Consider the following 27945-nt stretch of genomic DNA (forward strand, 5'->3'; position numbering starts at 1 on the left):
CGTAGTTTTTGGAAGGCCTGACCGTGGCATCCATGTGATTGTGAACATTTAAGCAAAACGGAAGGGCTTGGCCTGAGTCAAACCTCTTTGAGAACATTCCCCTATTTCCTAGAGTCTCCAGCCTCAAGAATGTGCCTGGCATGTGGTGACAGTCCCTGAATCCAGCAAGAAATAGCCAGGGGACCCTTCTGAGTCTTCAGAGGGGACTCCTCACCAAGCCTACAGGCTTCCTGTGGCTACTCCATTTTGGAATACATGTCACCTCAGGTCACCGAGGGTCAGGCAGTGAACTGTGGTGGACCTTTGGGTTGTAAACATACGTGTTGTTCTTTCTTAGAATTCTGAGGGTGATGCTCAGACACTGACAGAAGTAGACCTCTTCATTTCTACCCAGAGGATCAAAGTCTTAAACGCTGACACACAGGTAAGCACTTGACAGACAGCTGTCCAGAGTCATGATAGCCAAGCCCTACACCTGGGACCTCAGGAGAGCAACCATCTAGCTGCAGAAGAGCTGTCCCCAAGAGTAGTGTGCTTCTACACCCAGGGGAAGGGCACTGTCAGGGGATCAGGAGGTGACTTGCTAGACTACTGGTTCTCAAGCTTCCTGATGCTACGGCCCTTTAATACATCTCCTCATGTTGTATGACACCCAACCTTACGGTTATTTTGTTGCCGCTTCATACCTGTTAATTTTGCTCCTGTTATGAATCGTAATGTAAATGATTTTGGAGATAGAGGTTTGCCGAAAGGGTTGCAACCTGCAGGTTGAGAAACGCTGCCCTAGACTTGCTGGGATCCCTTTCATCCTGAAGCTGATGGTCTTGCTAGCATTCCTTGCAATGTGGAAAGTACAAACTGGTGATTTAAAATAGAAGCACACTTTCGACTGCTGACTGGTGTTCTAGGAAACGGTACTCTGCATCCTCCCTGCTCCCTTTCCCACTAGACTCTGAGAACCTGGCCATCAATAACCACAAGCTTACTCCAGTCACAGTTTACAGTGAACTGGAAGGAGGTGTCAACAGGAAACTGGTGTGGATGGAGCACTGGAACACTGGCTGGAGAGTGGGAACTTGTAAGAGAGTAGAGGCGGATGTGGCCAGGCATGGCCAAGGGGGTGGGGCCACCGCAGTGTCAGGCAACTTCTGTCCATGAGGAACCAGAGCGAGGGGTGACTTGGGAGCTTTTGCTAGTGGATAGTGTCACTCATGCTCAAGACCTAGCCCCCCACTGTCCCTGGGCTGTTGCCCCATCCCTGTGCTGTGGATGCTGAACCCCTATATAACCTTAGCAAGAACCAAATTACCAACTAGATCAATGGATCTCAGCCTGGGTCCTGACCTCTCTGGGAGTCGGGTGACCCTGTCACAGGGGTTGCCTATCAGATGTCCTTCATATCAGATATTTATATTATGATTCATAACAGTAGCAAACTTGCAGTTATGAAGTGAAAACAAAAATGATTTTGTTTCATTGGGGGGGGGGTGGGGTCACCACAGCATGGGGAGCTGCATTAGAAGGCCACAGCATTAGGAAGGTTGAGAACCTCTGGCCTAGACAGAGGCATGCATTGCACACCACGAGAGATAGATTCTGTGCAAGAGAAAAGAGCTCCTGAGGTCAGACGCTCAGAAACACCAGATTTCCCTTTGCGACAGGAGAACAAAGGTACAAAAAGACCAACTGATTAGCTTTTCAGAGCCTTCGTGAGTAGCCTTGTTAGGAAGGGGTCATGGGCAAGATGCCCAAGGAGATTTCTGCCAAGTGACAAAAGACGTCAAGAGTTATGGGCCCAGCCAGGGACTACTATGGAGACTCAGCGAGGACTGCAGGCTGGCTCGATACTTCATCTCCTCACTCGTGACAAACTCATCACAGGCCACCATGCGGGAAAGCTGCGAGGGTGTAGAGCCAGCCTGTGTGAGAGCATTTTATGTTATTGGGATGGAGATGGGCTTCAGCACAAGGCCCGCTCCTTCTCTGAGGATGAAGAACCTCACCTCCACATCACACAGAACACATTGTCCAGGACCGTCATGAAACACTGTGTTTACCAGAGCTGCGATTCTCTCAGCAAGCGCCACTTAAATGCCATCCCCTTCAAGACATTTGGCAATGACCAGAGAGATATTTCTGGTGTTGGCATCCCAGTGGGTAGAGGCCAGGGATGACTACCAGCTTTCAGTGTGTGGGACAGCCCCGACTTCCACAGTAGAGTGAATGGCCCCAACCGTGAGTAAGGTCAAGGTTACAAAACTCCAGAGCAGACTGATTGTTAGTGGTGAATACTCTCTGTGCTCCCTGATGTGGGCCTCTCCTCCTCCCAACAGGAAACCATGATGGACCATGCCTTGCGCACCATCTCCTACATTGCAGACATTGGGAACATCGTGGTTCTGATGGCCAGGCGCCGCATGCCCAGGTCAGCCTCTCAGGACTGCATCGAGACCACGCCTGGGGCCCAGGAAGGGAAGAAGCAGTACAAGATGATCTGTCACGTGTTCGAGTCAGAGGATGTAAGTAAAGGCTAGGACCTGGGTGAAGGAACTTCCCCTCCCCTAATAGCCAGCAAGCCACTCAGCTCCAGAGTCCACCCCGAGGGGACAAACCCAGGAGAGGCACCAGTGCCTCAGCTCACACTTGCATCTCCAAATAGAGTGAACAGTTTTATTTCCCTTCAGAGAGAGGTGCTTCCAGAGCTGTTAAATGCATAACCACTGTATTACCAGGGAAAGCATTCTATACAGCCTCTCACCCCTTAAATGGGGTTCATCGTTGCTTAAGTTCTGTTATTAAAATGCACGTGCTCACATGCCAGGGTTGCACAGAAAGATGCACTTGCTCCAAGGCTGGGTGGACTCTGCCTTTGCTGTGTCACTTTGCCATATAACACTGTTACTCTGTAACAAGTTACAATATTTTATTTTGAAATTTTAAATACCATCAATCCACTAAGACATCTTAGGGGTGTAGAAAGAAGGCTGTAATCTTAGGTCCTCAGAAGCTGAGACAGTGTAACCATGTCTGCCAGCCAGAACTACGAGGAGGAAGAGGAGGGGGAGGAGGAGGGGGGGAGGGAGGGAGGAAAGGAGGAAGGAAGGAAAGAGAAAAAGAAAGAACGAGCAAACAAAAATAAACAAATATTTGTTTCTAATAGAAAAGAAACTAGAGGTGGCCTTGGGGTACGGGTAGGGGTGGGGTGGGGAGCTCCAGCATCTTGATTGAGGTCCTTGAAGGCTGACCTTTCTCGAGCTTTCCTGAAAGACTGCAGTCGGGCTGTTATCTTTTCTCTGTTGACCTATTCCTTCTATGAAGAGGCCATCCCAAGCCTTTGTCAGTGGTGCAATACTGTGGCAGCAGCCATCTCCCGTGGGGCTAAGGCATGCTTGGTCACAGGAGGACTCACAAGCCCCAGTGTAGATCCATATATTTCATGATTTGAAATCCAGTATAGAAACTTTATCTGAAGACAAGGTTCAAAACCGTGCATGACAGCTGTTACCTTTTTTCTAAGGCATCAGTTGAAAGCGAGTCGGAGCGTTTTATAGTTCCTTTTATTTTCCTGTACAGACCTACCAGTCTGTGAACAGTCCTACAGTTCCCACCATTGCATGGAGATCTGTGGACAGGTAGACAGACACGTTTGTGTCGTTGAGAGTTTGGGGATGTCTTAGAGAACCAGTGCGGTAGATGTCAAGAGGCAAGGAGAGCAAGCAAGAACCAGCAAGTAAGGCTCATGTGCAGATTGTGGAAGAGCCCAGCTTCAGCTGGCACAGACATCTTTGGGGCACAGTGAGGGTAGGACCCAAGTTCCATAGCCGTGAAGGAGTGAGGGAAAACTGCTCGGTCAATGTCAGGCACCCCACAGCAGCTGCTCAGAGAGAGGACGTGATGGTAGCCTTGTCCTGCTGAGTCCTGCATAGCCCTCTGTAAGGTAAAGCTCAGTGCTCTGGGGACAAAGCAAGAGTGGATGACAGAGCTAGGGAGAGTACTAGGCAGGATCTCCTCCTGACTGCTCTAGGACCTTGAGCCCACCTGCAGGAGACCACCAGGTACCAAGGCCCCTGCACCTTCCCCTCAGGTCACCTGAGGTCTTTAGCAGCCCATGCCCACAGGCCTGGCTGTGGGCTGGAACAAGCAAGGAACCCCTGTCGGATGGGCCGAGGTTGTGCCTCAACTTGTGAGCCCTGTGAGTTGGCTCATGTCCCAGCAGGAGGGAAACAAGGACACAAGGGCAAGAGGTAGGGTGGGAAGGCAGCAGGAGATGTGGGGACAGTAAGAGCAGGTGGGGACAGTAAGGGGAGGTAGGGAAGATCGGGACAAAAGGGGAAAGCAGGGGACAGCAGGCAGCACAAACTCCACAGCTCCGTGTGGATTGTTCTTGAAGACAGTGATCATTCTAAAGTGTGTAGCTGACTTAAGTCTCCCAGGCATTCCATAGAGGAGGCATAATATAGCAAGAAGAGTGGGTTGGAGGATGGGAAGTGGGTCTTGGAAAAACCCAGTCTGGAGCTTTTTTGGTAAAGTCATCTGATGCGGTCATTCCACCTTTCCCAGGCTGAGACATAAGGATTTGGTGGCTGGAGCACCGAGATGTTAGACAGGGCAGGCCCTCCCATCCCTGGCCCTTCTCTAAGACCTTCACTTCCTACTTTGCAGGTTTATCAGAGACCCACAAATGCTCCCGCATCAGTTCCTTTCCTTATCTGAGCCCGCAGCGCCACCTAGTGGTTGATGGGTCCTCCCACTGCTAACGTGCAGATGTGGGAAGAGCAACATTGTAGCATCCTTCCTCAGAGCTGCTCCCGGCCTGGTTTGGGTAGGCAGTTCAACTTAAATTCAGTCCATACTGAAAGCAAGGCCCCGAATGCAAGGATGTGATCCAGCGCAGCTTGATTTTCAGATGGGCTTGTTCATTTGGAAGCACTTAAATCACGTATTGTACAGAGGGAGAAAAGAATTGAAGCCAGCCCCTCCCATCTCAGACCATACCAAACCAAGGTTTTTCAGGGTTACCCTGCAGAGGCCCCTCAATGGCAGGTACAACGGAGGAGGGAGGACGTGGACTGAGTGGAGCTCAAACAGCAAGGGGGTTGGGAAGGGAAGGAGGAAGGGAATGTTTGTTTTGCTATGCACCGAGAAGTTCCCAAAAGTCCCGTGCCTTCCTAAGGCTGCACAGCTCGGAGCATGTCTGGTGTGGTCCAGGAGATGTCCATCTTAGAGCTTGCCCAGTGTCCCGTTTACACTGAAGGTGGGAAGGCCCTGCTGTCTCTCATCTGTGCCCAGGCCTCCATAGGCTTCTTTCTGCGGCAAAGAAATGAGTAATGCCCCCAATGACATGCCTCTTGTGGCCCTCAGCTTGGCACACCCTTCTGTACTGTAGCAATGTGGTACACACACCAGCCTCCATCTATTTGAATTTTATCATTCTGGAGAGAGAGAAAATGGACAGTTAACCATGTATGTGACACTTCTGGGGCTGCAGTGGGACCTCAACTCTATTTTTATTTTTTAGAACAAAATAGGAATAAAAATGTTACAGTTTCTAATTAAAGCATTAAAGTCTGGTATTTAGCAAATACTTCCACTTCACCATTTTCTGTGATTTAAAAAAAAAAAAAAAAACCACCTTGCTTTGTTTCCGTGTCTGGACACGAAGTAGCAGGAACAGCAGAGAGGCTCATCATGGTGGCCCAAGAATGGCAGACCATTTTCGTCAGCCTAGAGCTCAGAGTGACTCCTTCAGTCAGTCCCTCAGTCTTTTAAGCCCAAACGAGGACACTTTTGAAGGCTTGTGGGCCCCTAGTAGATTCTGTGTGTCCATGCTTGGGTCTAGCACACCTTCCTTCCTTCCCACAGGCCCAGCTGATAGCCCAGTCAATTGGGCAGGCCTTCAGTGTGGCCTACCAGGAGTTCCTGAGGGCCAACGGCATCAACCCTGAGGACCTGAGCCAGAAGGAATACAGTGATATCATAAATACCCAGGAGATGTATAATGATGACCTTATCCACTTCTCAAACTCGGAGAACTGCAAGGAGGTAAGCCACATCGCTGGGGTCTCCAAAACCTCCTCTTCTGGACACTGCTCTCCAAAACAAACCCCTCCCCTCAGACATGGGCCAGGCGGCTTGGACGTGGAGGCTACCTCAGTGCCTCCTCAGCTCAGCTCACCAGGCAAAACTGTGAGCGAGGCTTCCTTCCTTACACCAGTGTGTGTCCAGGGCGGGGACCCTTGGGGTATGTCCTGGTCCTGCCTTGGAGATAGGCACTTAGATGGAGATGATATACTTGCTATAGAGACAGATTCCAATCAGTTACAAGAACCCTGAAAATGTGCCTTTTAATGTTGTTGCCACCGTCCACTGGGCTTGGCACATGGAGATATTTCTGAAAAGCACATGGGAGTCATCTTTTAAGTAGGGAGCCTGGCAAGGGAAATTCTGAAAATGCTGGTTGCAGAGTCCGGAGCAGATCCCAGAAGCCTTCCCTGGAGGCTTTGGAATGAGTGGGTGAGCTCCTGAGAGAATTAATGAATGCTTCCAAGTGTCTGTTAGAGGAGCGAGTGAACGAATTATCCTGGATCCTTGTTGAGTGCATGCCTGATCCTGGCTCCTTGACTGTGTGGCAGATTGCTTTTTTTTTTAAAGCAAAGAAAAAGTGTAGGACTTTGGAGATGAGAGCAGGCACTAGAGAGCCATCCTCTGGCCTCATGGGGTTTGGTGGGTGGGAGAGCTCCAGGGCCTCAGAGCTACATTTGCGTCCTGCCCTCCTGCTGAGTGTGGCAGGAGAGGGGACTCTACTTCTCATTTCCCAGAATCCTCCTGAGTCCCGGATACTGTTGGAAGCCAGAGCAGGGAAGGTCCAGAGGAAGGGTAGTCCTCTCAGACCCAAACCTTTCTTAACAGAGGTAAACTGGCCTCTGCCTGAGGGCAGAACAGGAACCATAGGACCAAATCTCATCAAGTCTTTCCCTGTGCTTGGCCACAAGTGGGCCTTCTCACTGTCCCTTCCCCACCCCCCACCCCACAGCTGCAGCTGGAGAAGCACAAGGGTGAGATTTTGGGTGTGGTGGTCGTGGAGTCAGGCTGGGGCTCCATCCTGCCCACTGTGATCCTGGCGAACATGATGAACGGCGGCCCAGCAGCTCGCTCGGGGAAGCTGAGCATTGGCGACCAGATCATGTCCATCAATGGCACCAGCCTGGTGGGGCTGCCCCTCGCTACCTGCCAGGGTATCATCAAGGTGGGTGTTCTGGGGTACCGTGGTGGTGGTCTCCTCAGCCCTACCTCACTTGATCCATAACCCTCACTTGACACTGGAGCCCAGAGAGATTTCCCCTCCCGCTAAGGGGGTCCATCACAGTCAGCCGATCCTAAGACTAGCACATACCTGAAGTCAGAGGAAGACCCAAACTCCCCCAGCATGGGAAGAGGGGACTGTCATCATCTCACTCTGGGCAAGGTGCCTCGGACCTCTGTAAGTAGAGTGATGACTCAGTGTGCTGTGCCTGGGGTATTCTGAGGCTACCCTTCAGGAGACACTTCTAGGTGCTAAGTCATGGCAGCCTGGAAGCTGTGTTATATGGACAAGGTACTGGGAGGGTGGCTTTCTTTCTGACTACCTGGCCTGTGGGTTGGGGTCTTTGGGAGGTATTGAGGCAAAGGGAACATAAGGAGGTGGGGTCAGGTCTTCGTACTGCCTAGTTCAAGACTCAAGGCAGCTGGTGTTGATATTGGTGACAGCGCCGTGAGCCTTGTCTTCTCCCACCCTTTGTAGTGGCAACTGAGTTAAGTCCCACTGTTCTTCCAACATAAGGGACTTTTCCAAAGACTAGAATGTGACACGAAGGGGCTTTAGGAGCCTATCTGGAGAAGCTTCTTTCCAATAGGACATATATACAGGCCCAGCCTAGCTTTTGCTGTGCTGTGTTTCCTGGGAGCCCTGTATGTATGTCCGTCTCTGAGTACGTTTAAATTATGGCCATGAAAGGCCAAGCCACTGTGGCCTGGGTTGCTGGGAAGGACATGTCTGCTCTAGAGCCTGTGGTTCCTCTTGGCTCCTAGCTTGCCTGTCTTGTTGTAGCTCCTGAGTCCCCAGCAACTCCTCAGGGTCTCACTGAGCAGGAATGTTCCTCTTGGATGTCTCCCAAGAGGGGGACATTTGGTTAGACACTGAGAGAGTTCTTTTGCGTAGAATCTGGTGACAGCCCCTTCCAGGCCCCTGAGTGTGACCCTGGCATTCAACCCCTCCGTTTTACTTAGCGTGCTCCCAGAGAAAACTAGGGCCCAGCTAATGACTTGCTTCCATGTTCCGCAGGGCCTGAAGAACCAAACACAGGTAAAGCTCAACATCGTCAGCTGTCCCCCAGTCACCACAGTCCTCATCAAACGTCCAGATCTCAAGTACCAGCTGGGTTTCAGCGTGCAAAATGGAATCGTGAGTCTACCCCCACACTCCCTGCCTGGGCTACCCACCCCACGTGTAGGGACTGGGCACTGAAGGCTGGAGTGCTATTCTGCCTACAGAGAGCTCTCTAGGCCAGCATTCAGCCCCAGTAGATGGGGCATGCTGACCAAGAGCCAGGGTGTGACTGGGATCCCTTAAACCCAGACCATTTTCTCTTGAGGATTATTCTCATCCAGTTCGTACTTGCAAGGGGTCTTGGCAAGGCTTGCTAGCTGTTGTAGCCTGGACACAGACAGCCACATGCTGGCATCACATACACCATGGTCAACAAACGCATCCTTCTCTCTTCATTGTTTCATTCATTCAGGACATTTGTTCATTCATTCAGCAGACATGTGTAAAACACCTGCTCCGTGTCTGGTTCTGCGGCAGGCGTTAAGGACACAGGAGGCCTTTCTACAGGAAGGGATGCTGGGCCAAGCATCTACCTGCTTGGCTTATCCTAAGCATATGTTCTTTTCCTCTCTACCTTCTCTGACCTGTTCAGCCAACATGAACTCTGGCTCCTTGGTTTCCCTCCTGCAAAGGTCCCGAAGGGCCTCACTACTACCACTGAATAAGTACAGAAGGGAGCCCTGTTTGCTTAAACCAGTGCTGAGTGCTACAGAGAGAGGACAGAGTTTGTAAGGAAGAGAGGGTGATGGGGGTGCTCTCCAACAGCCCTGAAGAAAAAACAGCAGGGGAGCATTCTAGAAAGACAACCGCCCGTGAGAGAATTGTCTTCACTCTTTGCTGTGGGGTTGCAGAGCCTGGGACGTGTCACAGGTCTGAGGTCCAGGTTGCTTTTCCTTTGGGTCACATAGCCTGCAAGGATGCCTGTGTACAACATGCGCTAACAAGTAGGGGGAAGGGACTGCATTGAGCTGTAGGGGGTAAATTAAGAGGAGTCAGGACAGAAGGAAGACCCTGTAGCAGGCCAGGTGCGACATGAGCCCTTCTTCAGGGGACAGAGCAGAAGGCAAGCTGTGTATGTTGGCGGGGGATAGGAGTGGGGATGGGGTCTGGAGGTATAAAGGGCCTGCAACACTCTCCTCCCAGAGGAGGCCCGTGGGATGGAGGGTAGCCAGTTGAGGACAGTGAGGTGTGGGTGTTGGAAATGTGGGGTACAGAGTTCAGAAGCCTGGTTCTGAAGGGTTTGGAGTTGATGGAAATGTATAAATTTGAGTACAAATTGTTGTTAGCCTCCAAAGGTCGTGGGCATGCAGGTTTTAAGGTGAGGCAGGACCTTACTCGGGGTTTGAATTAGTAGTGATGATGAGGACCCGGTCAAGTGAGACTGAAACTCTGGGACGTCCAGTAGGCACCCAGCCCTACCTGCCACTGAGTCCCACCCTCCCAGTTTTCCTGGCTAAGAAATGATCAAAACTCATGAAGGCCCTGCTTTGGCTGTGAGTGGATGTTGGGGTATCAGTGGAGGACACACATAGATTAGGGGACATGTGGGACTGGTATAAGAGGACTGATATGTTTCTCTCTAGGACTTAAGATTTCAGTTACCTGTAAGGCTTTAGGTCCTTCCATCAGCCACACCAGTGGCTGACCACCCCCCTACCCACCCACCCCCCTACCCCCCTGCCCACCACTGAGCTGAAGGGAGCATCCGCTCATCCCCTTATGCACTCTGAGTCTCCTGGAGAAGCCTGCCTACCTCAGAGCTGGTTTTGCATAAGTGCTTTTTCCATTGGCAGCCTCATCCACTCCAAGTAGAAAGCATTAGTTTGCAGACGGGCCCCAGATGACCCAATTAAGGCTATTTCCATATGGAGCCCCCTTTCTCTTCCCATGATATCTTCCAAGGAGTCAAGAATTTTTCAGCTTGGAGGCTCCCTAGAGTGCATACCGAGCTGTTAGAGCATGCAGAGGCCCCTACAGTGGGGGCCTTGTGGTTTTTTGTTTTTGGGTGTTTTTTTTTTTTTTTTTGAGAGCCAACAGCACCATGTATGTGACAGCTCCCTCAGGCGTCTCAGGCGTCTCCTGTTCCCCTTCCTTGCTTCCATATTCCCAAAGCCTTGTAATCCACAGCCGGAGTCTACCTCCCAGCAGACACCCTACTAAGGCACAAGCCTCTTTGCCTTCTTTCCCCCTTGATCCTTTTTCTCTAGTTTCCAAAAGTCACTGTCCGCAAGGAATTGTAACAAAGTAACATCCTCGAACCACCCTGCAACACCTTGTTCAAGATCTTCAAAGAACCTGTTGTTATTATCACAAAATATCCTTACCTCACTTTGGAAAAAGACTCAAGTCAATGATTAATGCTTGCGTCTAGTGTAGGCAGTCTGGTAAGAAGAGCCCTGGTGGGACAGAGCTGGCCCCAGCTTCTTAGGCAGTGGTGAGTACAGGCTGTCCCTCATGCTCTGACAGCTCTTCTGGATCCTCATCACTTAGTATCTAGGATCTCGAATGGTAATTGGACTCACTCCCGGTGGCCTGACACAGGCAGTGTCCCTGGGCTGTGACATCAATATTCTTTCATGTCCCAGCCAAGACACATGCCTCCTTCCAGGAAGGGAGGATCCTAAGAACTGAGAGGGTCAAACTGTGGGTATCACATCAGGCTCCCTTCTCCCCTTGCTTTGGGAACTACTCAAAGCCCACAAAAGAAATGACTACAAGAGGCATGGGCTGCCAGAGGCAGCCTGTGGCAGTAGGCTTAAGCTTCTCTGGTTGTGTGGGCGATGAGGGAGATGAGAGTTGACTATGGACGTGGCCAAGCAGAGGTTGGATGAGGAAGCCCTGAACTTAGTGCTTTGATACAGGGTGAGCCATTACCAAACAGTAGGCACATTTCTGACTGGGACTTGGGGCTCACCCTTGGGTCCCAAGGAGAGTTGTCAATAAGGCAAGGTCATGTATAAATGAGGAAGACAGCCTGGCTCCTCCCAGCACTTGCACCCATGTCTTCTGCAGGCATCTGATCTTTTAGGGTGCTTGACCCTGTGTCATAGCTTCCTACCTTTAAATCTGAAGACCTGTAAAATGTCATAAAACCATGAGACATTAGCTGGACTGTTAATGTCGTCAGACTGAGAAAGTACCAGCCACAGAAGCTCTCATATGAGATGTAGGCCCTGAAGCACTAGGGGTCAGCCCACCTGGACTCTCCAACTTGGCAGGGGACTATTGATACCTCTGGACCAGTCTTACTGTCTTCAGACCCAGCCAGTGAGATGTGACCCTGGCTTGGGGTGCTAGAGTAACACTAGGGAGATATATTGGTCTGGGTTCTCTAGAGAAATATATATATATATATATATATATATATATATATATAAATATATATAGCAGTAACCTCTCTAGAGAAGCATATATATTGCAGTAACCTCTCCAACCCAAATAAGCCCGCACATCTCAGTTAACTTGAATACAAGCTGTGTACCTAGATTGGGCAGATTTACCACTGCAGTACTCTATTCCCCAGCTAGGAGATCCCTTATAACTTGTGGTTTCTCCATGCCACACGCTTCAGCTCCATCTTCCTTCCACCCTCTCCTCTTCCATTGACCCCCTCTCTCTCCTCTCCCCCTCTCTCCTCAACTCTTCAGCTCCACCTTCTCTTCCCCTGCCCGATCACCAGCTCTCGCCTTTATTTTATAAGTTAAAATGGAAAGAAGGTTCTGATGAAGTCACCTGAGTACTAGGTACATGACTAGACAGCCCTTCTTAGGGAAGCAGAATTAGCATCAAAATATAAACAGCTCCAGGGCAATCCACAACATATATATACATACATATATATGCATATGTATACATAATATGTGTGTATGTGTGTATAACATATTCTCTATCACATATATTCTAATTAGTATGTACACACATATGTATGCATTACGTATGTATGTATTTATTAGAGTGGCTGACAGCTTATGGTCTGACTATTCCAACAATGGCTACCTCTGAATGGAAATTTCAAGAATCCAGTACTTGTTTAGTCCACGATGCTGGATGTCTCAGCTGGACTTCAGCTTATACTGGAATGCTGGAATCATGAGGAAGGAATCTAACACAGTGAAGGGGTGAACTTCCCAGGGAAAGTGAGGGCAAGCAGGCAGAGAGCAAGTTTCCTTCTTCCAGGCCTTCTCTAGAGGCTGCCACCAGAGGGTGTGGCTCAGATTTAAGGTGATCCTCCCACATCAAAAGATCTAGATTTGGGCCAGGTCTTCCCAATTCAAATAATTCAATGAAGAAAAATCCCTCATAGGCATGCCCAGCCACTTCGGTTTTAGTTTATTCCAGATGTAGTCAAGTTGACGACCAAGAATAGCCAGGACAGGGGGTGTGGGAGTACTGTCCCCAGATGCCTGGGTGGCTAGCAAGTGCTCCCAGGAGCTCACTCCTGCAGGCCAGGGTGTCTGAGGTTGGGGGATAGGCTCACGAGAGACCCTTAGGTCTGACTGTAGCTTCTCTATGATGGCTTCTCCTCCAGCCTTTTTAACCTGACTAACAACCATGTTTTCTGGGATGTGTGAGGCCCAGTGCCTTTCTTCCCTGTGCATAAATCTCTCCCTCTTCTCCCTGGCCTCTCTGGATGCCATTTTTCTCATGTCTTGGTTTTTAATGAGTTTTGTGAGTGAATGGATACAGCTTTCTGGCTCAGCGTCACTTTGCCAAACTCTCGTTGTTCCTTAAGAGTTTACCATCCCAGTCTCTGTGAGGTTCCTCAGAAAGAACACCGGAGCGTAGCTGGTGGAGAAATCTCACGGTAGGCAGTCCCAGGAAGAAGCTCTCTGCTCCACCTTGGCAGTCTGACACTCACACAATGGTGCTGGCTCCTCTTCTTAAGGCCATATGCTACCTCACAGTTGTCCCCGCTCACGTGTCACGGACTGAAATGCTGGGATCTTCCCCCATCGGCGGGACGTGGTGGGATGGGTCAGGGTGCGTGGGAATGTGTGTGCTGACGTCACTTGTCCCCGTAGATTTGCAGCCTCATGAGAGGGGGTATTGCAGAGCGAGGTGGTGTCCGAGTCGGCCACCGTATCATCGAGATCAACGGACAGAGTGTGGTAGCCACAGCCCACGAGAAGATAGTCCAGGCTCTGTCTAACTCAGTTGGAGAGGTAAGACTGCTGGTCTGCCCCTGAAGTCCAGGGCTGTTTGGGCTCCTGTTTTCTAGTTCAGCCCTTCTTGGGTCATTTCCATCCCAGCAAGAGAATGGTCGGGGTCTCCATGGAGGGGTATAGCTGTCCACAAGGATCTAACAGGTGAGTAGGCTAACCTGGGTGATGCAGCGGTACACAGACAGGAGACTTACCAGTATGGGCGAAGTTTATGGTATGAAGGGATTGAAGGTGTGTGTGTGTGTGTGTGTGTGTGTGTGTGTGTGTGTGTGCATTTAGAAATTTGCAGGCGCTGTGTATGTTCATGATGCCTACATCTCAGTGTGAGAGTGTGCGCACAGCAGTCCACATACCCATGTGTATGGGGCTGTGGGTGTGAGTGTGGGAGTGAGAAAGTGTGAGTGCTAGCACAGAGGGTGAGGCTGGCCCTGAGCTGGAGAGGCACGAGCTGGTGATGTGGTGTACCAGCTGATGTTTTCCTGGTATTCTTTCGTGGTCCCTGCAGGGCTGCCAGACTCCCTCTGGTGGCCACTTGGTGCTCATTCAGAGTGGGTGGTCAGGGCTCCCATTTCCTGTGGGCAGGGAAAGGTGTGAGTTCCTATTTCCTCAGGGGATCCTGATTCATGCCCCTTAAATCACCTCTCTTGGGGCCACACTGACCAAGTCAGCATCTTTTGACATACCAGGGTGGGGTTTGGGGGGATTAGGGTGGGAGGTGGGATGGGAGAAGTGCATTCTTTGGACTGGCAGCCATGATGGCTGACTCAAAGGGAGGGGACAGGAGGGGGGCATTGGCCGCTTCTAACTAATGGCTTCCAAGAAAGGAAAATCCAATTTTCCTAAGTAGCCATTCAGAAATGACTGCCCTCGGAGTAATCAGTCTCACACCTAAAGAAATCGATCCTGTGGGGGAGTGGGCCGGGGACCCCAAGAAATGATTCTACTGCCTCAGGCCTTAGATTAATTGATAACTGAGGAAACAGCAAGGTGAGGGAGTGTGGCAGACTCCCTTCAGCCTGTGGGCCGAAGCTGCACCCACCCCGACCTGGGTGTCTGCCTGTGTTTCCCACCAAGCTCCTTTGGAGAATAAGTCACTGTTCTGAGACATCCCGTGGGTTGTGGGTGGGGTAGGGTTTAATTGAAGAATTATGGAGAATGAAGCTTCTGAGGGAAAAGCTGTCCTGGGATTGTGGAGGAGCTGACCAAGCACACATCTGCACATTTCGCCTGTATGAGCTCTGCAGAGTCCAGTCTGGGCTGGAAACGGACCTGAGGGCAGCTGAGACCCTGGCAGCTTCTTCCAGGAGCACAGCACAGAGTCCAGGGGCACAGCCATTATGAGGGGTGGGGCAGGAGAGATCAAAGCTCCCTGCTGTTTGCTTCCAGAGGCTCAGTATCTTTTACCTCCCACCACCCAGGAAGCAATCCCGTGGCAGGCTGGTGGTGTGCTCAGCCCATGTGGAACCAGCAAGGGCAGCTGGGCGGTTGAGAGTTCTTTGTTAGCTGAGGGGCACCTGTCTTTTCAGCTCTTTGCTGGCCTGCACTCTGGCCTCATCCAGGGTCGGTGCGCTCCCCTCTCAGAAGCACAGCACATTCCTTGCTGCTCTGGGGTGAGGGGCCTGTGTCCAGTCACCATCGGAAGTCTAATGGTTCATTGAGATGGGTGTAAAGGGTGTGACACAGTGTATGAAACCCTGTGTCGGAGAGGGTCCCACCCTTCCACGGTAGCCTGCTCACTGTGAGAGCCTCTCCGAGCTGTTTTCATTTCTGATGTCTCCGCTTGATTAAGAAGTGGCGGCCGGCTCAGCCTTCCCTCTCTGTTTGCAGATTCACATGAAGACCATGCCTGCAGCCATGTTCAGGCTCCTCACAGGCCAGGAGACACCGCTGTACATCTAGGTACACCCTGCCTCGCCAAGGAGCAGGGACTCCAGGCAGACCCACCTGGGCCCAGAGGAGCCAGAAGCCAGGACAAAGCCCTGACCCCTGACCCCGCAGCCCAACCAAGAACTCTGGCTCTCCCCCCTCCCCACCCCCAAGGGTGTGTCCTTGTCACCTAGGTTTTTTTTTTGTTTGTTTGTTTGGTTGGTTTGGGTTTTTTTTTTTGTTTGTTTGTTTTATTTTGTTTTGGGTTTTGCTAAAAAAAGAAAAGGGAAAAAAAAAGCTATGTCCTTACTGAAGGGGAGTCACAGGACAATCCTTTGTAAAACTTACCAGTCTTCTGCCATATTTTCATTGCGGCTGATGAAGGGTGCTCACAGGTAGTTCTATGTGTGGTGTGCTGTGTCTCTACTCCCTGAGGCTATGGAATGTGAATGTGGCGCCCACCCCGCCCGCACATCTGTGTGGCTGTGAAGGGAGCCCTCTGTGATGCAGCTGCAGCCTTTTCTGCCCTTGGCTGGGACACCTGGGGTCCAGTGGTGTCCTAAAAGGGCCCCCATGTGCTGGCCTTGCCTCCTCTACACAGGCACAGGGGGCAGCCTGGCTCCCAGGCTGAGACTTGTGCCGTGTGGGAACGTGTGATTGATTGTAAGTATTTACGCAGCAAGGGGATGCTCCCAAGTTAAATAAAAAATCATGGTCACGATGTCAAAACTCCATATTTATTTAGCAACAAATACTGTTTGGACTTTGACCTTGGCAAGCCATTCTCTGGATGTTTAGGTTTTCTGACAATCTGTGACCACTGCTGCTTCTCCTGTCCTAGCCTGTTCTGAGACCCCTGAGACCCTGTGAACTTCCCTGGGCATCCTTACCTTGACTGACTCCTTCTCCACCACAGGGCTTCCTGTTAGGGGGCAACGTCCTGCTGGGGACAAAGGCAGAGGCATGGGAAATGTTCCTATTTAAATAGCAACAACAAAACTCTACCTACACATATGTACACACACACACACACACACACACACACACACACACCCCTCTGTCCCCAACAAAGGAAGCCCACACCAGAAAACCCCACCTCTACCCTTCCAGAAGGGACCAGCAAGAGTGCAAATTACGTGTCAAGTGAGCTGCTCCGCCATCACTCCCAGAGCAGTGTTAGTGGTTATAGACCAAGGAACGCAGTGGCTGGCTCAGCGCGTTAGAGATCAATGTTAACTGACGTCATTTTGTCTGGCAGCCTCTTTTTTTGGCTCAAGCCTTGAAGAATACACTGTGACTTAAGAAGCCTTACCACACAGTAACTAAAGATTTAGGATTACTGTACTCGAGGAATAACCTGTGTGTTGCATGCAGCTGACCCTAGGAAGACTTCGTGCATATTGCTAATAAACCTGAAGTCATGATCAAAAGCACTTCTGTGTGCCTCATTTGTCAGCAGGGCAGTACACGCTCTGTGGGCCTCTCATTTCCACAGTTTGGACCGTGCTCTGGGAGTCTGTCCTGCGGTAACAGCACCCCTTCCTGGTCTGGAACCATAGCAGCTCCCACGCAGGTGGACACGAGGGCAATCGTTAAACCCACCAGGAGTCACTGATGATGTCAGGCCAGCTCCAGGTCTCTCTACTCACCTGCTGCACCCAAGAGATGGCTGTGGTTTGACTAAATAAAAGCAATGGAGACCTAGGTTTCTCTAGATCTAGGTTACCTCAGAAATGTGTGTGAGCATGTTAAAGGATGTTGGCCCACACCCCTGGCCTTTCTCCAGACCATTGGGATCCATACCTGTAGAGTGTTGGCAGGGCGTCTGCCGTTCTGTACCTTGCTACGTGAGGACATGACAGGAGGAAGGAACCGGGTGAGCTTGGGATTGTTTCTGGAGGTCGAGACGGGGGACCTGGGCAGGATTCTCCTCTTTGGCCCCCCACAGCAGAACATACCCTCGAGCTGTTGGCCAGGTGTTTTCATTGCTCGTGACTCTGAGGAACCCTCTGAGGGGCCTGACCCATGTCACTCCTCGCCATCAGGAGCAGGTGAGAAACAGCCTTTCACTAGGAACCCTGGCCTCAAACAGTGCCCTGGGAAATGTCATCAGAAATGCAGCACAGAGGTCTCCAAGTCTGTAGCCTTACTCCCCGAAGATGTTAGAACTGAGAGCAAAGAAAAACGCTTCACTTCGCCAAGGTTCAGAAACCGGTATCCAAATGGCTCGCCGGCATTCTTGCAGAATGGAATGAGCAGTCCCGGAGGTGAAAGCAAGACAGCCGAGGAGCTGGTCCCTGTTGCTAGGCCCACGGAATGCCCCTGCGTGTCCTAGACGAGCATGTGCCCCACTCCAAAGAGAAGACGCACAGTCAGAGAGGATAGGAGGGCACAATGTCTATTGCCTGGTGTACAGCATGTACAGTGTGTGCATGTGTTTTCACCCGTGTGCAGGCATGTGACCATTGGTGCACACGTGGAGTGTCTTCCTCGGTCACGTCCCATCTTATTTTTTGAGGCAGTCTTTTACAGAACCAGGGGCTTGCTGTAGCAGCTGTCCCAGCTATCCAGTGAGCCCGAGACCAGCCTGTCCTTGCCTGCCCCAGCACTGGAGCTACAGTGTGTACCTCCCTTCCTTCTTAGAATCCAACCTCAGATCCTCATGCTTGCCCAGTGAGCGCTTTACCCACCGAGCCATCTCCCAGTCCCTGGTCCACATAGCTCAGGGCCTTACATGGAAGACTTTGGAATAAGTACCACCTTCCAGGTACCTTGAATGTCAGGGCCACAGAGGGGCAGCTGTGGTTTGGGCCTGTGAACATAGTGGGCTGCCTTCTCACCTCAGCCCCCGGCACTGAGAAACACCTTGTAGTAGCTGTGGCAGCTTCTTGCTCCCCCAAACCCAGTCCTTCCAGGACCCTTTTAGTCCCAGTGAGAACTCAGAGACCAGAAATACTTTTTATTAAAACACTGATCATTATTAAAACACCTTGAGGTACATTAAATAAATACAACCTTTCATGTTGTACAAACAGGTCTCTGGTGGCCTGAAAACAATTTCCTATAAACTCTGCTTCAGCAGCAGCTGTGGACTGACACAGCTGAGTGGGGGTTGGGGGTGGGGAGAAGATCCACAGTGAGCTTCCCACTCCAGGGCTGGTTGCAAGCATTTGGGATTTTATCGGGGCCTCCCTGGGAAGGAGACCTAAGTCCTCGTTGTGAAGCCTCCAGCCTTCCTCACAGTAGAGTTGCTGCCCACACTGGGTTCACATCAGCATCTTCCTGCCCCCCAAGCAGAGTTGAAGGATGTCCTAGAAGATACTCTTTTTTTGTTTTTTGGCTGGGGGCCCACGACCTGGCAAACTGAGCATGAGAGCGTCTTCCCCCAAATGATTACCAGTGGGCCCAGTTCAGATACCAGCAAAAGAAGAAGGACAGACCTTCCAAGATGGAAACATGTGCAAGCAGTGGGAAGGGGGACAGCCTTTGCTTCAACAAGGGACCCACATACCTGCCTGGGTTCCTAATACTCGCTCACCACTGAGACAGGGTTAGGGGACCTGGGAGAGACGAGTCAAACTGCAAGACCATTGTCTGGTGGCTGTTCCCAGTGCCTCTGACTCCCTGGAAGCCTGGATCTTGGGCATTTTAATGCCTTCATGGTCCACCCAGGGCTCTGAGAAGGTGAACCAAGATTGACGTGTCATGGAACACCCACCCTATAGCATGAAGTGCTGTAGTTTCTTTATCCAGCATATACGTCTGTTAGGGGAGCCATCTCACAGCCTAGTTAGAACGGTGTGTGTACACCACTTCCTTGAGAATGTCTGGGACTCAGGGCTTCCGGGTAGTAGGGGTAGCCTGCACCTGAGGAGAGGTGCGGCTTGAGTCAGAAGTGCCACATGATAGCTAGTTGAGGGCCTGCAGTAAAGAGGCAGCACGAAGGCCACAGTGCCCTGTGTGCAATCCAGAAAATGGTCACCCTGGCCACACTATGAAAATACCTCAGAGCCTGGGTCAGTTGGGTTGGGGGTTGGTCCTGGCTTCTCTTGGGTCATAGATTGTTCTGAGATCCACAAATGTTTAAGCACTGCTTCATGGATCCTCCAATCAGGTGCTACCCTGCCACTACCTCACTTCACCCCATCCTTGAGGTGGTGAAAATGCCTAGCAACCAGGCATGAAAGTATTTCGTGCTGCGAAGCTCGGGGCGAGCCATTCCACCTGTAAGGGATGTGCTCTGGGGGGGGGGGATTTTCAAAGCCCTCACTCAAGGGAAATTTAGAGGATTTTACGGTCTGAATAAAGTGCTCAAAAATTCCATCTCTATTAATTCTCCTGTGGGAGAGGCAAGGGTGCTGTCAGATGCCTGATTTATATTTTCCAGCTCTCTAACCTCAGGAAGGCAACAGCCTATGGCAATGGTAAAGCCATCGGGCACGGACAGCTGATCGCCGCTAGGGGTTTTCAGAGGCCGTGTGTGGCCTGAACCTCCATTGCTTCCGAACACACAGAGGCCTTCAACATATTGGCTACAGGGAATTTGGGGACTGGATCAGGGTAGTAGAAGGTCAGGCAAGGGCTGGCAAAATGGAGAGAAGAGCTGCCTAAACCTACCAGCTGGGCACCGAACAATGGCAGGTACCCTCTGGTCCACCCTGGCACTACTCACAGACTTAGGGCTTCTGTGCCTAGAGTGAGGCTCACAGGCCCACGACAGTTGCAGGGACCTCCCATGATTATAACTGCTGCTGGGGATGAAACAGATGTGGGCATTTCTGTTTTGTACAAGAAGTTCTTGTAGGCAGTGCTGCTCCAGACCCATTGTTGAGAAGTGGTTGCTGTTGATCTTGCTCGAAAATGAGGTCTGAAACAGCCAGGAAAGTCTGGGATGGCCATTTTGCCCCAAGCCACCCGGTTGTGCCTAAGCTGGGTTTGCCTTGCTTCTGGATGTCTACCACTGGCATTCTCCCAGAAATAAGACACTGACCACTTGTATCCTTCACTGCAGGTGTGCCTGCTGCCACCTGAGCCGCAAAAGGACAACTCTAGGTCATGAGAGAGAGGTTTGCCTTAGCCGGGGGTGCACATATAGCAGATGGTAGCTTCCCTAGCCCCAGACTGTGACCTACCCAGCACAATTAGGTGAGTGAGGTCAGATACGAGGGGAAGTCCTCCAAGGATGAGGAGAGAAGCTTACTGTTAAGACACAAGTAACAAGTATTTGCTGTGGTTAAAGGATGGGAGGCTGTGGGGGAGGGGCCTAGGGAGAGGTGGGGATAGCAACCCACAGACAGAGGTCTAGTGGGGAGGCCCAGGACTCAGAGGAGGTGGGCATTTCAAGCCCTTGTGACACGTACTTGCTTCCCAAGAGTTATGTAGAAAAGCTTTCATTGTAGATTTGTTTGCATGACAGCCCAGTGGGTGAAAAGATGGTCCGGGGCGGTGTGAACATCACCTATTGCCTTTGAGAGGAAGTAATGGGTCTGAATCTGATAAAGGACTCATTGCAGAGTGATACCAGCCACATGGCTCCACGGCCGCTGCTACCCTATATTCTTTTAACACTGAACCAAACCAGGTCCAGAGGGGCATCGTGTGTTAAAGGCCTTGACTTGGGGCAGAGGCAGTGTCTTTATGTCCCACAAGTGTCACCTGTCCCCGGAATGGTATTCCCATCACAGTCTTCAGTTCAAGAGGTGCTATACCCCTGAAGCCACCACAGCTCACTAAGAGCAGGAGAGAAACATCTCTGAGTTAGTGGGACAGGGGACAAACAGTCCCCAGGAAGACAACCGATGGGAGAAAGAGTAACAGTTCCTTGCCCGGTCCACCAGTGAGCCTCCTGGATATCCTGGATGTTCTCAGTCCAGCAGGCCAAAGGCCTTTCTCTACCAAGCATGGTGACATCTTGCAGGACCCACACTTTGCAGGCACTGGGCCCATCAGTGTCCACATCCAGGCCTGTAGCTGCTTCATAGCTGGTCCAGGACGCCAGCACCAAAGATGGCCTCCTCCACCCTGGGCTCCTCTGAAGTGGCCGTTGACCGTATGGTACCCACCACATGTCGAACCTCTGTAGGGAGGCTGCAGTGTGTGTGTTCCAAAAACTTAGCCACCAGAACCCTGGTGTCTGCATAGGCCTTGCTCTCCACTAAAGAGTGTGGCCGCTCTTTGGAGACGGTCTGTAAGGTCTCTGGCTTGGCCCGTTGGTTCGTTTTCCAGGCATCTGAGTCACCAGTGGATGAGAGCTGGGGCTGACAGGCACCCATGGCTGGGCGTGATATGGAGACTAAAAAGCAAAGTAAAAGAGGTGATCGGAATACAGCAGTGATGAACTGAATGAAACCAAAGTTCTAGAAAAAGGAACAAACACAAGTGTGCCAGGGGAGAGCGGCTACCCCTGAGTGTGACCCAGTTCACTTTATCTCCTGTCAGTCTGGTATGAGTTTCCTGTTAACCTTAAAGGATTGGAGTGAGGGAAGAAATGAGCGGTGGGCCTATGAGGTGAGGATCTCTTCTCCTGCTCTATGACCTCTGTCCTTTGTGGTCTGACAGCTTGTTGGGGCAGAGTAGGAACATCCAGAGACAGTCTGATTTAAGACTACAGCTGGGGTGGCAGAATGGCAGTGAGATCCCCCCCACCATGTGTGTGGGGACAGCAGCCTCTCTCCAGGTCCTCCCCCAATATCCTTTAGTCTGGGCCTGGAGAAATGAGTTCCAATCAGATGTCACAATGGCACTCTACCTCAAAATTAGGGCAAACACTGGTTAAAAGGCTCCAAGAACCAGGGATCTCTGGGGAGTGAGATATGGCCCACTGACCAAGGGTCATATTGAAAGTCAGCTTGCATAACATGTCTACCAAAACAGACACACTCTGGGTGGTCCATTTCGGGCTCCTGTGGGTGGTTGTAGGCAAGCCCCAATCCTAGCACCCTGAGGCTAAGACAGGAACTTGAGGTCCGTTTGGTCTACCTCACGTGATACTGTCTCAAAACAGAACAACTAAATGTAAGCGAGTGAGGCCACATGTATGCTGATGGTTACAGGCTTTGGAAGGATTACACTGAGTTAGGAACTCACATTCTAGGTCCACAGTTGGGGCAGCTGAATGCAGAGACAGTAAATGACCACTAGTCAACTCCCCCACCCCCACCCCACTGGCCTCCATAGTAAGCAGATGCCGAAATGTTTGAGGAGTGCCCCACATCTCCCCAGAACAGCCCAACATGGCCCTGGCCACACCTCAACCAGAAGAACAGTCACTTCCCACAGGAAGGAGAGAAGGGATTACTGGTAAAATCCACCAGTTGCTTAGAGCTGAGCAACATACTTGATGTCAGAGAAGCAGACACCGGTAGATGAAAGGAAGCTGCCTTGTAGTTCTTCAGGTCCAGGTCACACAGGACCCAGTGGGTGCCTATGAATACTCTCTGGAGACCCAGAAGGTACATGCCTTCAACACACGTAATAATGGCAGTCTTATCTCAAGAGGAAGCTGAAGTATGCTGTGTGGACCTCCGAAAGGCATGGTGACCACCCCTCACTCATTCCATCTCTGTGACTGTTTGTCACAGATCATGAATTCCACTGAGAGGGACAGGTTATAGAATGTCATCCAAAGGCCACGGAAGGGACCTGGGCCCCTCCAATCATATGTGATTCTTTCTCACAGTTCCATGACAGGAAGTGGTCACAGGAGCCCACATGCTGACCTTGGGGAGCAGAAGGAGTAGGAGCTCAGTGGCTCCCATAAATCAGAAAGAGAACATTCCAGATTTTGGTTGAACTTTCTCCACAGAAGATACAAGGGGTTGTGGAATATATTTCCCCAAGTCTACAGATTGTGTAAAATCTGGTGTTTCAACCAGGAAGATGTTCACACATAGCTGGCCCCCGTCGCTCTCCTGGTTCCTTTAAAAGACTCTGCCCTTGCTTAGCATTGTCAGACTCTAGGCTGCCTGGTATTCAACTGGACAAGACCACTGAGGTGAGGCTGGCACCTCTCTAGGGTTCTTTCAAATCCATATCAGAAGTTTTTTTTTTTTTTTTTTTTTTTAACTATGATACGGTCAGAATCAAAAGGCTATCAGCCAGTCATTATTGGTTGAAATTATTCCCCTTTAACATCAAGATTCAGGTACGCATTCTCCAGCCTCGGGCACACAAGAGTCCCAAGGAAGCATATGTATCCCTGGGCAGCTGGCCAGTGTCCTGCAGTCTTGGACAGTGCCCATTTGTAATCACAGAGGGAAATCAAAACAGCTGGTGGCTAAGGGCACCATGAAATGCTGAATGAACGCACTCAGAGCGGAGGACAGAGATATCTACACACAGTTGTCACCCTTGGTCACCTACTGTGACCTGGACCTCAGATCATGGATGTCGCTCATGTCGGAGCTGCTGGTGACCTAACGAGACCTCATTACCCTACGTTCTTGAATCCTTCCTCCCTGGCCCGAATAACCCTTCCTGGGACCACAGCAAAGGCCCAAGGCTGCCCACCCCACTCTAACTCAGGATCTTCAAGTGTTCAGACGACACTTCCCAGGGTCCAACAGCTGGGCCTCAACTGTCAGAGGTCACATCCCTTACACATTGGGTTCACCCTGAGGATACAGTGAGCCCATACCTGCTTCGCTGGATGTGCAGGAGGTGGGGTCGCTGGCTGAGCGGGCCACACGCCCTGGGCTTGGTTGTACCTGTGTGCTCAAGCTTGTTGCCTCTGGAGACATATGGTGAGGGACCGGAGCGGGTAGAAGGGGCGGTGGGGTGTCTAAAGTGCCATCAGGGGATGGGTGGCTTGGACCCAGTGAGGTGGCCCCCTCTGATGTTGGGAGACTCGTGCTACTGGCAGGCACTGCAAAAAAAAAAAAAAAAAAAAAAAAAAAAAAAAAAAAAAGCACAGTATTAGAGTAAGAGACTACAAAGATACCTGGATCCTGAAAAAGCCCCTTGCCTGCCCTCCATACCATGTATGTATGTATGTATGTATGTATGTATGTATGTATGTGTATGTATATATATGTGTGTCTGTATATGTGTATGTGCATTAGTTAGAAAAGATATTACAGTCAATGTATATGTATATGTGTATGTGTATGATGTATATGTATATGTATATATTACAGTTAGCCATCCAAGTCTCAGATGGACTCGGATGACCCACTATGGACCAGCGAACCTTGTCAGGTCGGTGCCTCTTTCCCACTGGGAGGCAGAAGCCTGAGGGTTGCACCAGAGCCTGTTTAATGCATGCCGATCCTAGGAGCAGCAACAGCCCTCTTAGTCTAGGAGAAGATACTGCAAGGTAAGGACCTGCCTGAGGTACACTTGGTCCATCCCAGCAGCCTTAATTCGATCAGAGGTTGGAAGCTTCAAGCTTTGCTCCTCTCCTTTCTTTCCACCAGGCCCAATCAGTGCACCATGCTCCTCTGTGTCCATCATCTCACCCTCGGTCAGTCCTTTTAGCCACCTACCACTCAGTCCTCACTGCCCACTCTTGAGGCAGCCCAGAGAAGGGAGGAGGGTCTGAGGTGCCAAGAGGTAGATCTAGTTGGAAGGTGCTAAGGCATTCCTACCTAACCACTACTACCCTTATATAAATAGTCGCAGACAATTAGCAACCCTTTGAAAAACATAAAGGGTACCACACACATCATACACAGACAAACTGCAAGATAGTTCATCCTTCTTTTGTGACGTTATAAAACTAGCGGAAGAAAATTCACAACAGGAGACCTGCAGCTGTAGGCAGAGAGTTCATGGTTATGTGACAAACTATAAAGGGAAGAAAGAAGATGGACAGTAAGAACGTGTGAGCGTTGGCCCCTGGAATCAACAAAGTAGGACTCGTGAGGCTCACAGAGACTGAAGTGGCAATCGCAGAGCCTGCATGGGTCTGTCCTCTGCATATCCGTCATGGTGGCTTGGTGTTTGGGGAGACTCCTGACAGTGGCAGTGGGACATCTCTGAATCTTTGCTTGCTTTGGGGATCCTTTTGCTCCTACTGAGTCCAGCCTGTGTGAGGGCTTGTGTCTAGTCTTACTGTCTCCTGTGCTCTGTTCAGCTGATGTCCCTGGGAGGCCTGCTCTCTTCTGGGAGAAGACAACGGGGTTGGGGGGTGGGAGTGGAGGTTGTGGATCTGTGGGAGAGGGGAGATTTGGGGTCTGGGAGAAGTGGAGGGGGGAAGCTGCGTATTGTATGAGAAGAATAAATAAAAACTGTTATGTAAGTTGTGTGCTTGCGTAATAAACGAGCCAGCGGAAGCGGTGCAGAGACTGAGATCCCATCCCGGCCATGAGCAGGAAGGTCTTTGCCTTACACATTTTCTCATGTCTTGATTTAATAAGCGTTTTTTCCTTATGAATCTAGTCCCAAAACATCTCCTAAAAAAGAAAACACTTCAAATGAAAGAAATGAATCAAATCCAGATATACACATGGGCAACAGACCTGAAGAAGTTGCTCAAAGCCAAGGCTGGAGAGTGGTTATTCCCCTGGAAGGGCGAGAGAACTCGGGAGTGAGGTTTTTTTTCTATAATGGAGTTTGACTGCTCTATTAACACTTAAAATACATGCTCCCTTGGACTTAGCAGTTGCTTCCAGGAATTTATTACTGGACATAATCTGACAAATGCTCAGAGATGAAAAGAGTATATAAAAAAGAAGCAATGATTTATCATATCAGAAAACTTCAAAGACAGAATGTGCATTTACTAACCCCAACCAACCTCAGCGAGTTATTCCTAGGGAACTACACGGTTGTGAACCAAAATCGTTTTGGATAAGCTGAGCTGCGTGGTGCAGGCCTGCGATCCCTGCTGCACAAGATGCAGGGCAGGAAGGCTTCATGGTAAGGCCTGTCTGAACCTGAGTATTTTCTAGCTCATCCTAGGCAGTGTAGTGAAAACCTGTCTTAAGTGGGGAAGTCTGGTAGGGTAGGGGTGGAGGTGTCGGGACATCCTTTTGGAAATGGGGGAAGGAGGTATGGGATGTGGAACAGTCAGAGTGTGGACTGGGAGGGGGATAAAGTCTGGACTGTAAAAAGAAGATTGAAGAATAAATAATTTAATAAGGAAAAAAAATATAAAGTAATGAGAGCACCGAGGGTGTAGGTCATTAGAGAATGCTTGCCTAGAATGTGCAAGGCCCTGCACAAAATATGAGTACTGCTCCCAAATGTTTGTGTGTGTGTGTGTGTGTGTGTGTGTGTGTGTGTGTGTGTGTGTGTGTGTGTGTGTGTGTATGTATTCACCTTTTTGGAAAAGATTTAAGTGTGTGTGTGTGTGTGTGTGTGTTGGGGGAACTGTGCATTTGAGTATAGGTACCTACTGTCCAGAGGCATCAGATCCCCCAGGAGCTGGAGTGCAAGTTATACATCACCAGCTGTGGGTGATGGGAACTGAGCATGGGTCCTTTGCAAGAACAGTAAGCGCCCTTAACTGATGAGCCATCTCTCTAGCCCAGCACCAAAAATCGTATTTTAGATGGTTTCAATTCAGGCCTCCTAACTCGCCTCTATCCAAATTTCTTATCATCAGTGCTAACACAATCAAGTCATAGACAGGCAGGGGTGACTGTGCTCTGGATATATATAATTACTGGAAATGCAAAATTACAGTAGCTACTGCAAAGGCTCCCAGTCCAAGACTGGTGACTGCTTTTCCCTGCTGTCACCAGGGTAACAAAGCATGCCTGTTTTTTTTATGACAGTTATGGTCCTAATGGACTTCCAATTTTTCATCCAAAAACCCACTCATATTTTCTTAATTAATGTGGAATAATGTATCTAGCGCATGCCACCTGTTTTTTTATGACTCTCATTAAAGAGCTCCACTGCTCCCCCAGGTTTTCACAATTAAGAAGAATGAAAACACCTTCATTTTTATAGAGTTCTTTCCCTTCTGTTAGACCCCAGGGCGTTTCCAGAAGTGTGGATTGCTTCGTCTAACAATGTAAACATGAATTCTAGATAAAGAGCCCTCAAATAACAGGCTGCTTTATAAGATGCCGTGAAGAGTCCGGCTCGCAGCTTCCCTGTGGTCTTGCTAATGCACAATCCTCATTGATGTGACATTGGTCATAATAGTTTAAAACCAACTAGAATCCATGAAGAACTGTGAAACTAAACATCAAGTTCAACATGGTAATGAGTGACAAGGTCAACAAACGAGTGAATCACATTCGATCACACCGTCCGTCATACTCAACAACAATGACCTCGGGGACCTAGAAATCCCAAGTGCAATACTGCTCCTCACTGCACCACAGAGAATGAAGTCCTGGGGCAAGCAGTTGACTCCGTGTGCATGAGTTCTGCATCTATCTATTCAGCCAAGTGTGATTTGGAAACTTCTGTGTCTCTGCTAACCATGAATATATTTATTTTATTGTCCCCCAAACAACACTGGAGAACCATTTACAAAACATTGATTAGTACCCCAGAGATAACTTAAAGTGCATTAGTGGACATGTATATGTTATGTGTACGTATTTTGTCACCTTATGCAAGGGACTCAAACACCTTGTATCTTTGAGTTTTGACATC

The 27945-nt window shown here is 50.2% G+C and overlaps 2 protein-coding genes across 12 annotated transcripts in view; one reads left to right on the plus strand and one right to left on the minus strand.

Annotated features, from left to right (window-relative positions):
* Nucleotides 1–16826, plus strand: part of Apba2 (amyloid beta precursor protein binding family A member 2) — a 237316-nt gene extending 220490 nt beyond the window's left edge. For all 8 annotated transcript variants that reach the window (XM_087594359.1, XM_087594383.1, XM_087594393.1 and 5 more), the window contains 7 exon segments: nt 338–424; nt 2334–2519; nt 5863–6042; nt 7034–7246; nt 8321–8440; nt 13387–13527; nt 15355–16826. In XM_087594359.1, coding sequence (XP_087450485.1) covers nt 338–424; nt 2334–2519; nt 5863–6042; nt 7034–7246; nt 8321–8440; nt 13387–13527; nt 15355–15426 — 999 coding nt within the window. In that variant the 3' untranslated portion in view covers nt 15427–16826.
* A 1511-nt stretch (nt 16827–18337) lies between these two features.
* The window catches only part of Entrep2 (endosomal transmembrane epsin interactor 2), a 411852-nt gene continuing 402244 nt past the window's right edge, over nt 18338–27945 (minus strand). For 3 of the 4 annotated variants that reach the window (XM_087589068.1, XM_087589082.1, XM_087589077.1), the window contains 2 exons: nt 24029–24256; nt 18742–21685 (listed from right to left, as the gene is read on the minus strand). In XM_087589068.1, the coding sequence (XP_087445194.1) occupies nt 21369–21685; nt 24029–24256 (545 nt within the window). In that variant the 3' untranslated portion in view covers nt 18742–21368. Of the gene's footprint in view, nt 21686–24028; nt 24257–27945 lie in introns of all 4 variants that reach the window. The other variant, NM_001427632.1, reaches the window with a different exon arrangement.

Source organism: Rattus norvegicus, chromosome 1 (assembly GCF_021556685.1).
Source record: "Rattus norvegicus strain SHRSP/BbbUtx chromosome 1, alternate assembly SHRSP_T2T, whole genome shotgun sequence".
Lineage (NCBI taxonomy): Eukaryota > Metazoa > Chordata > Mammalia > Rodentia > Muridae > Rattus > Rattus norvegicus.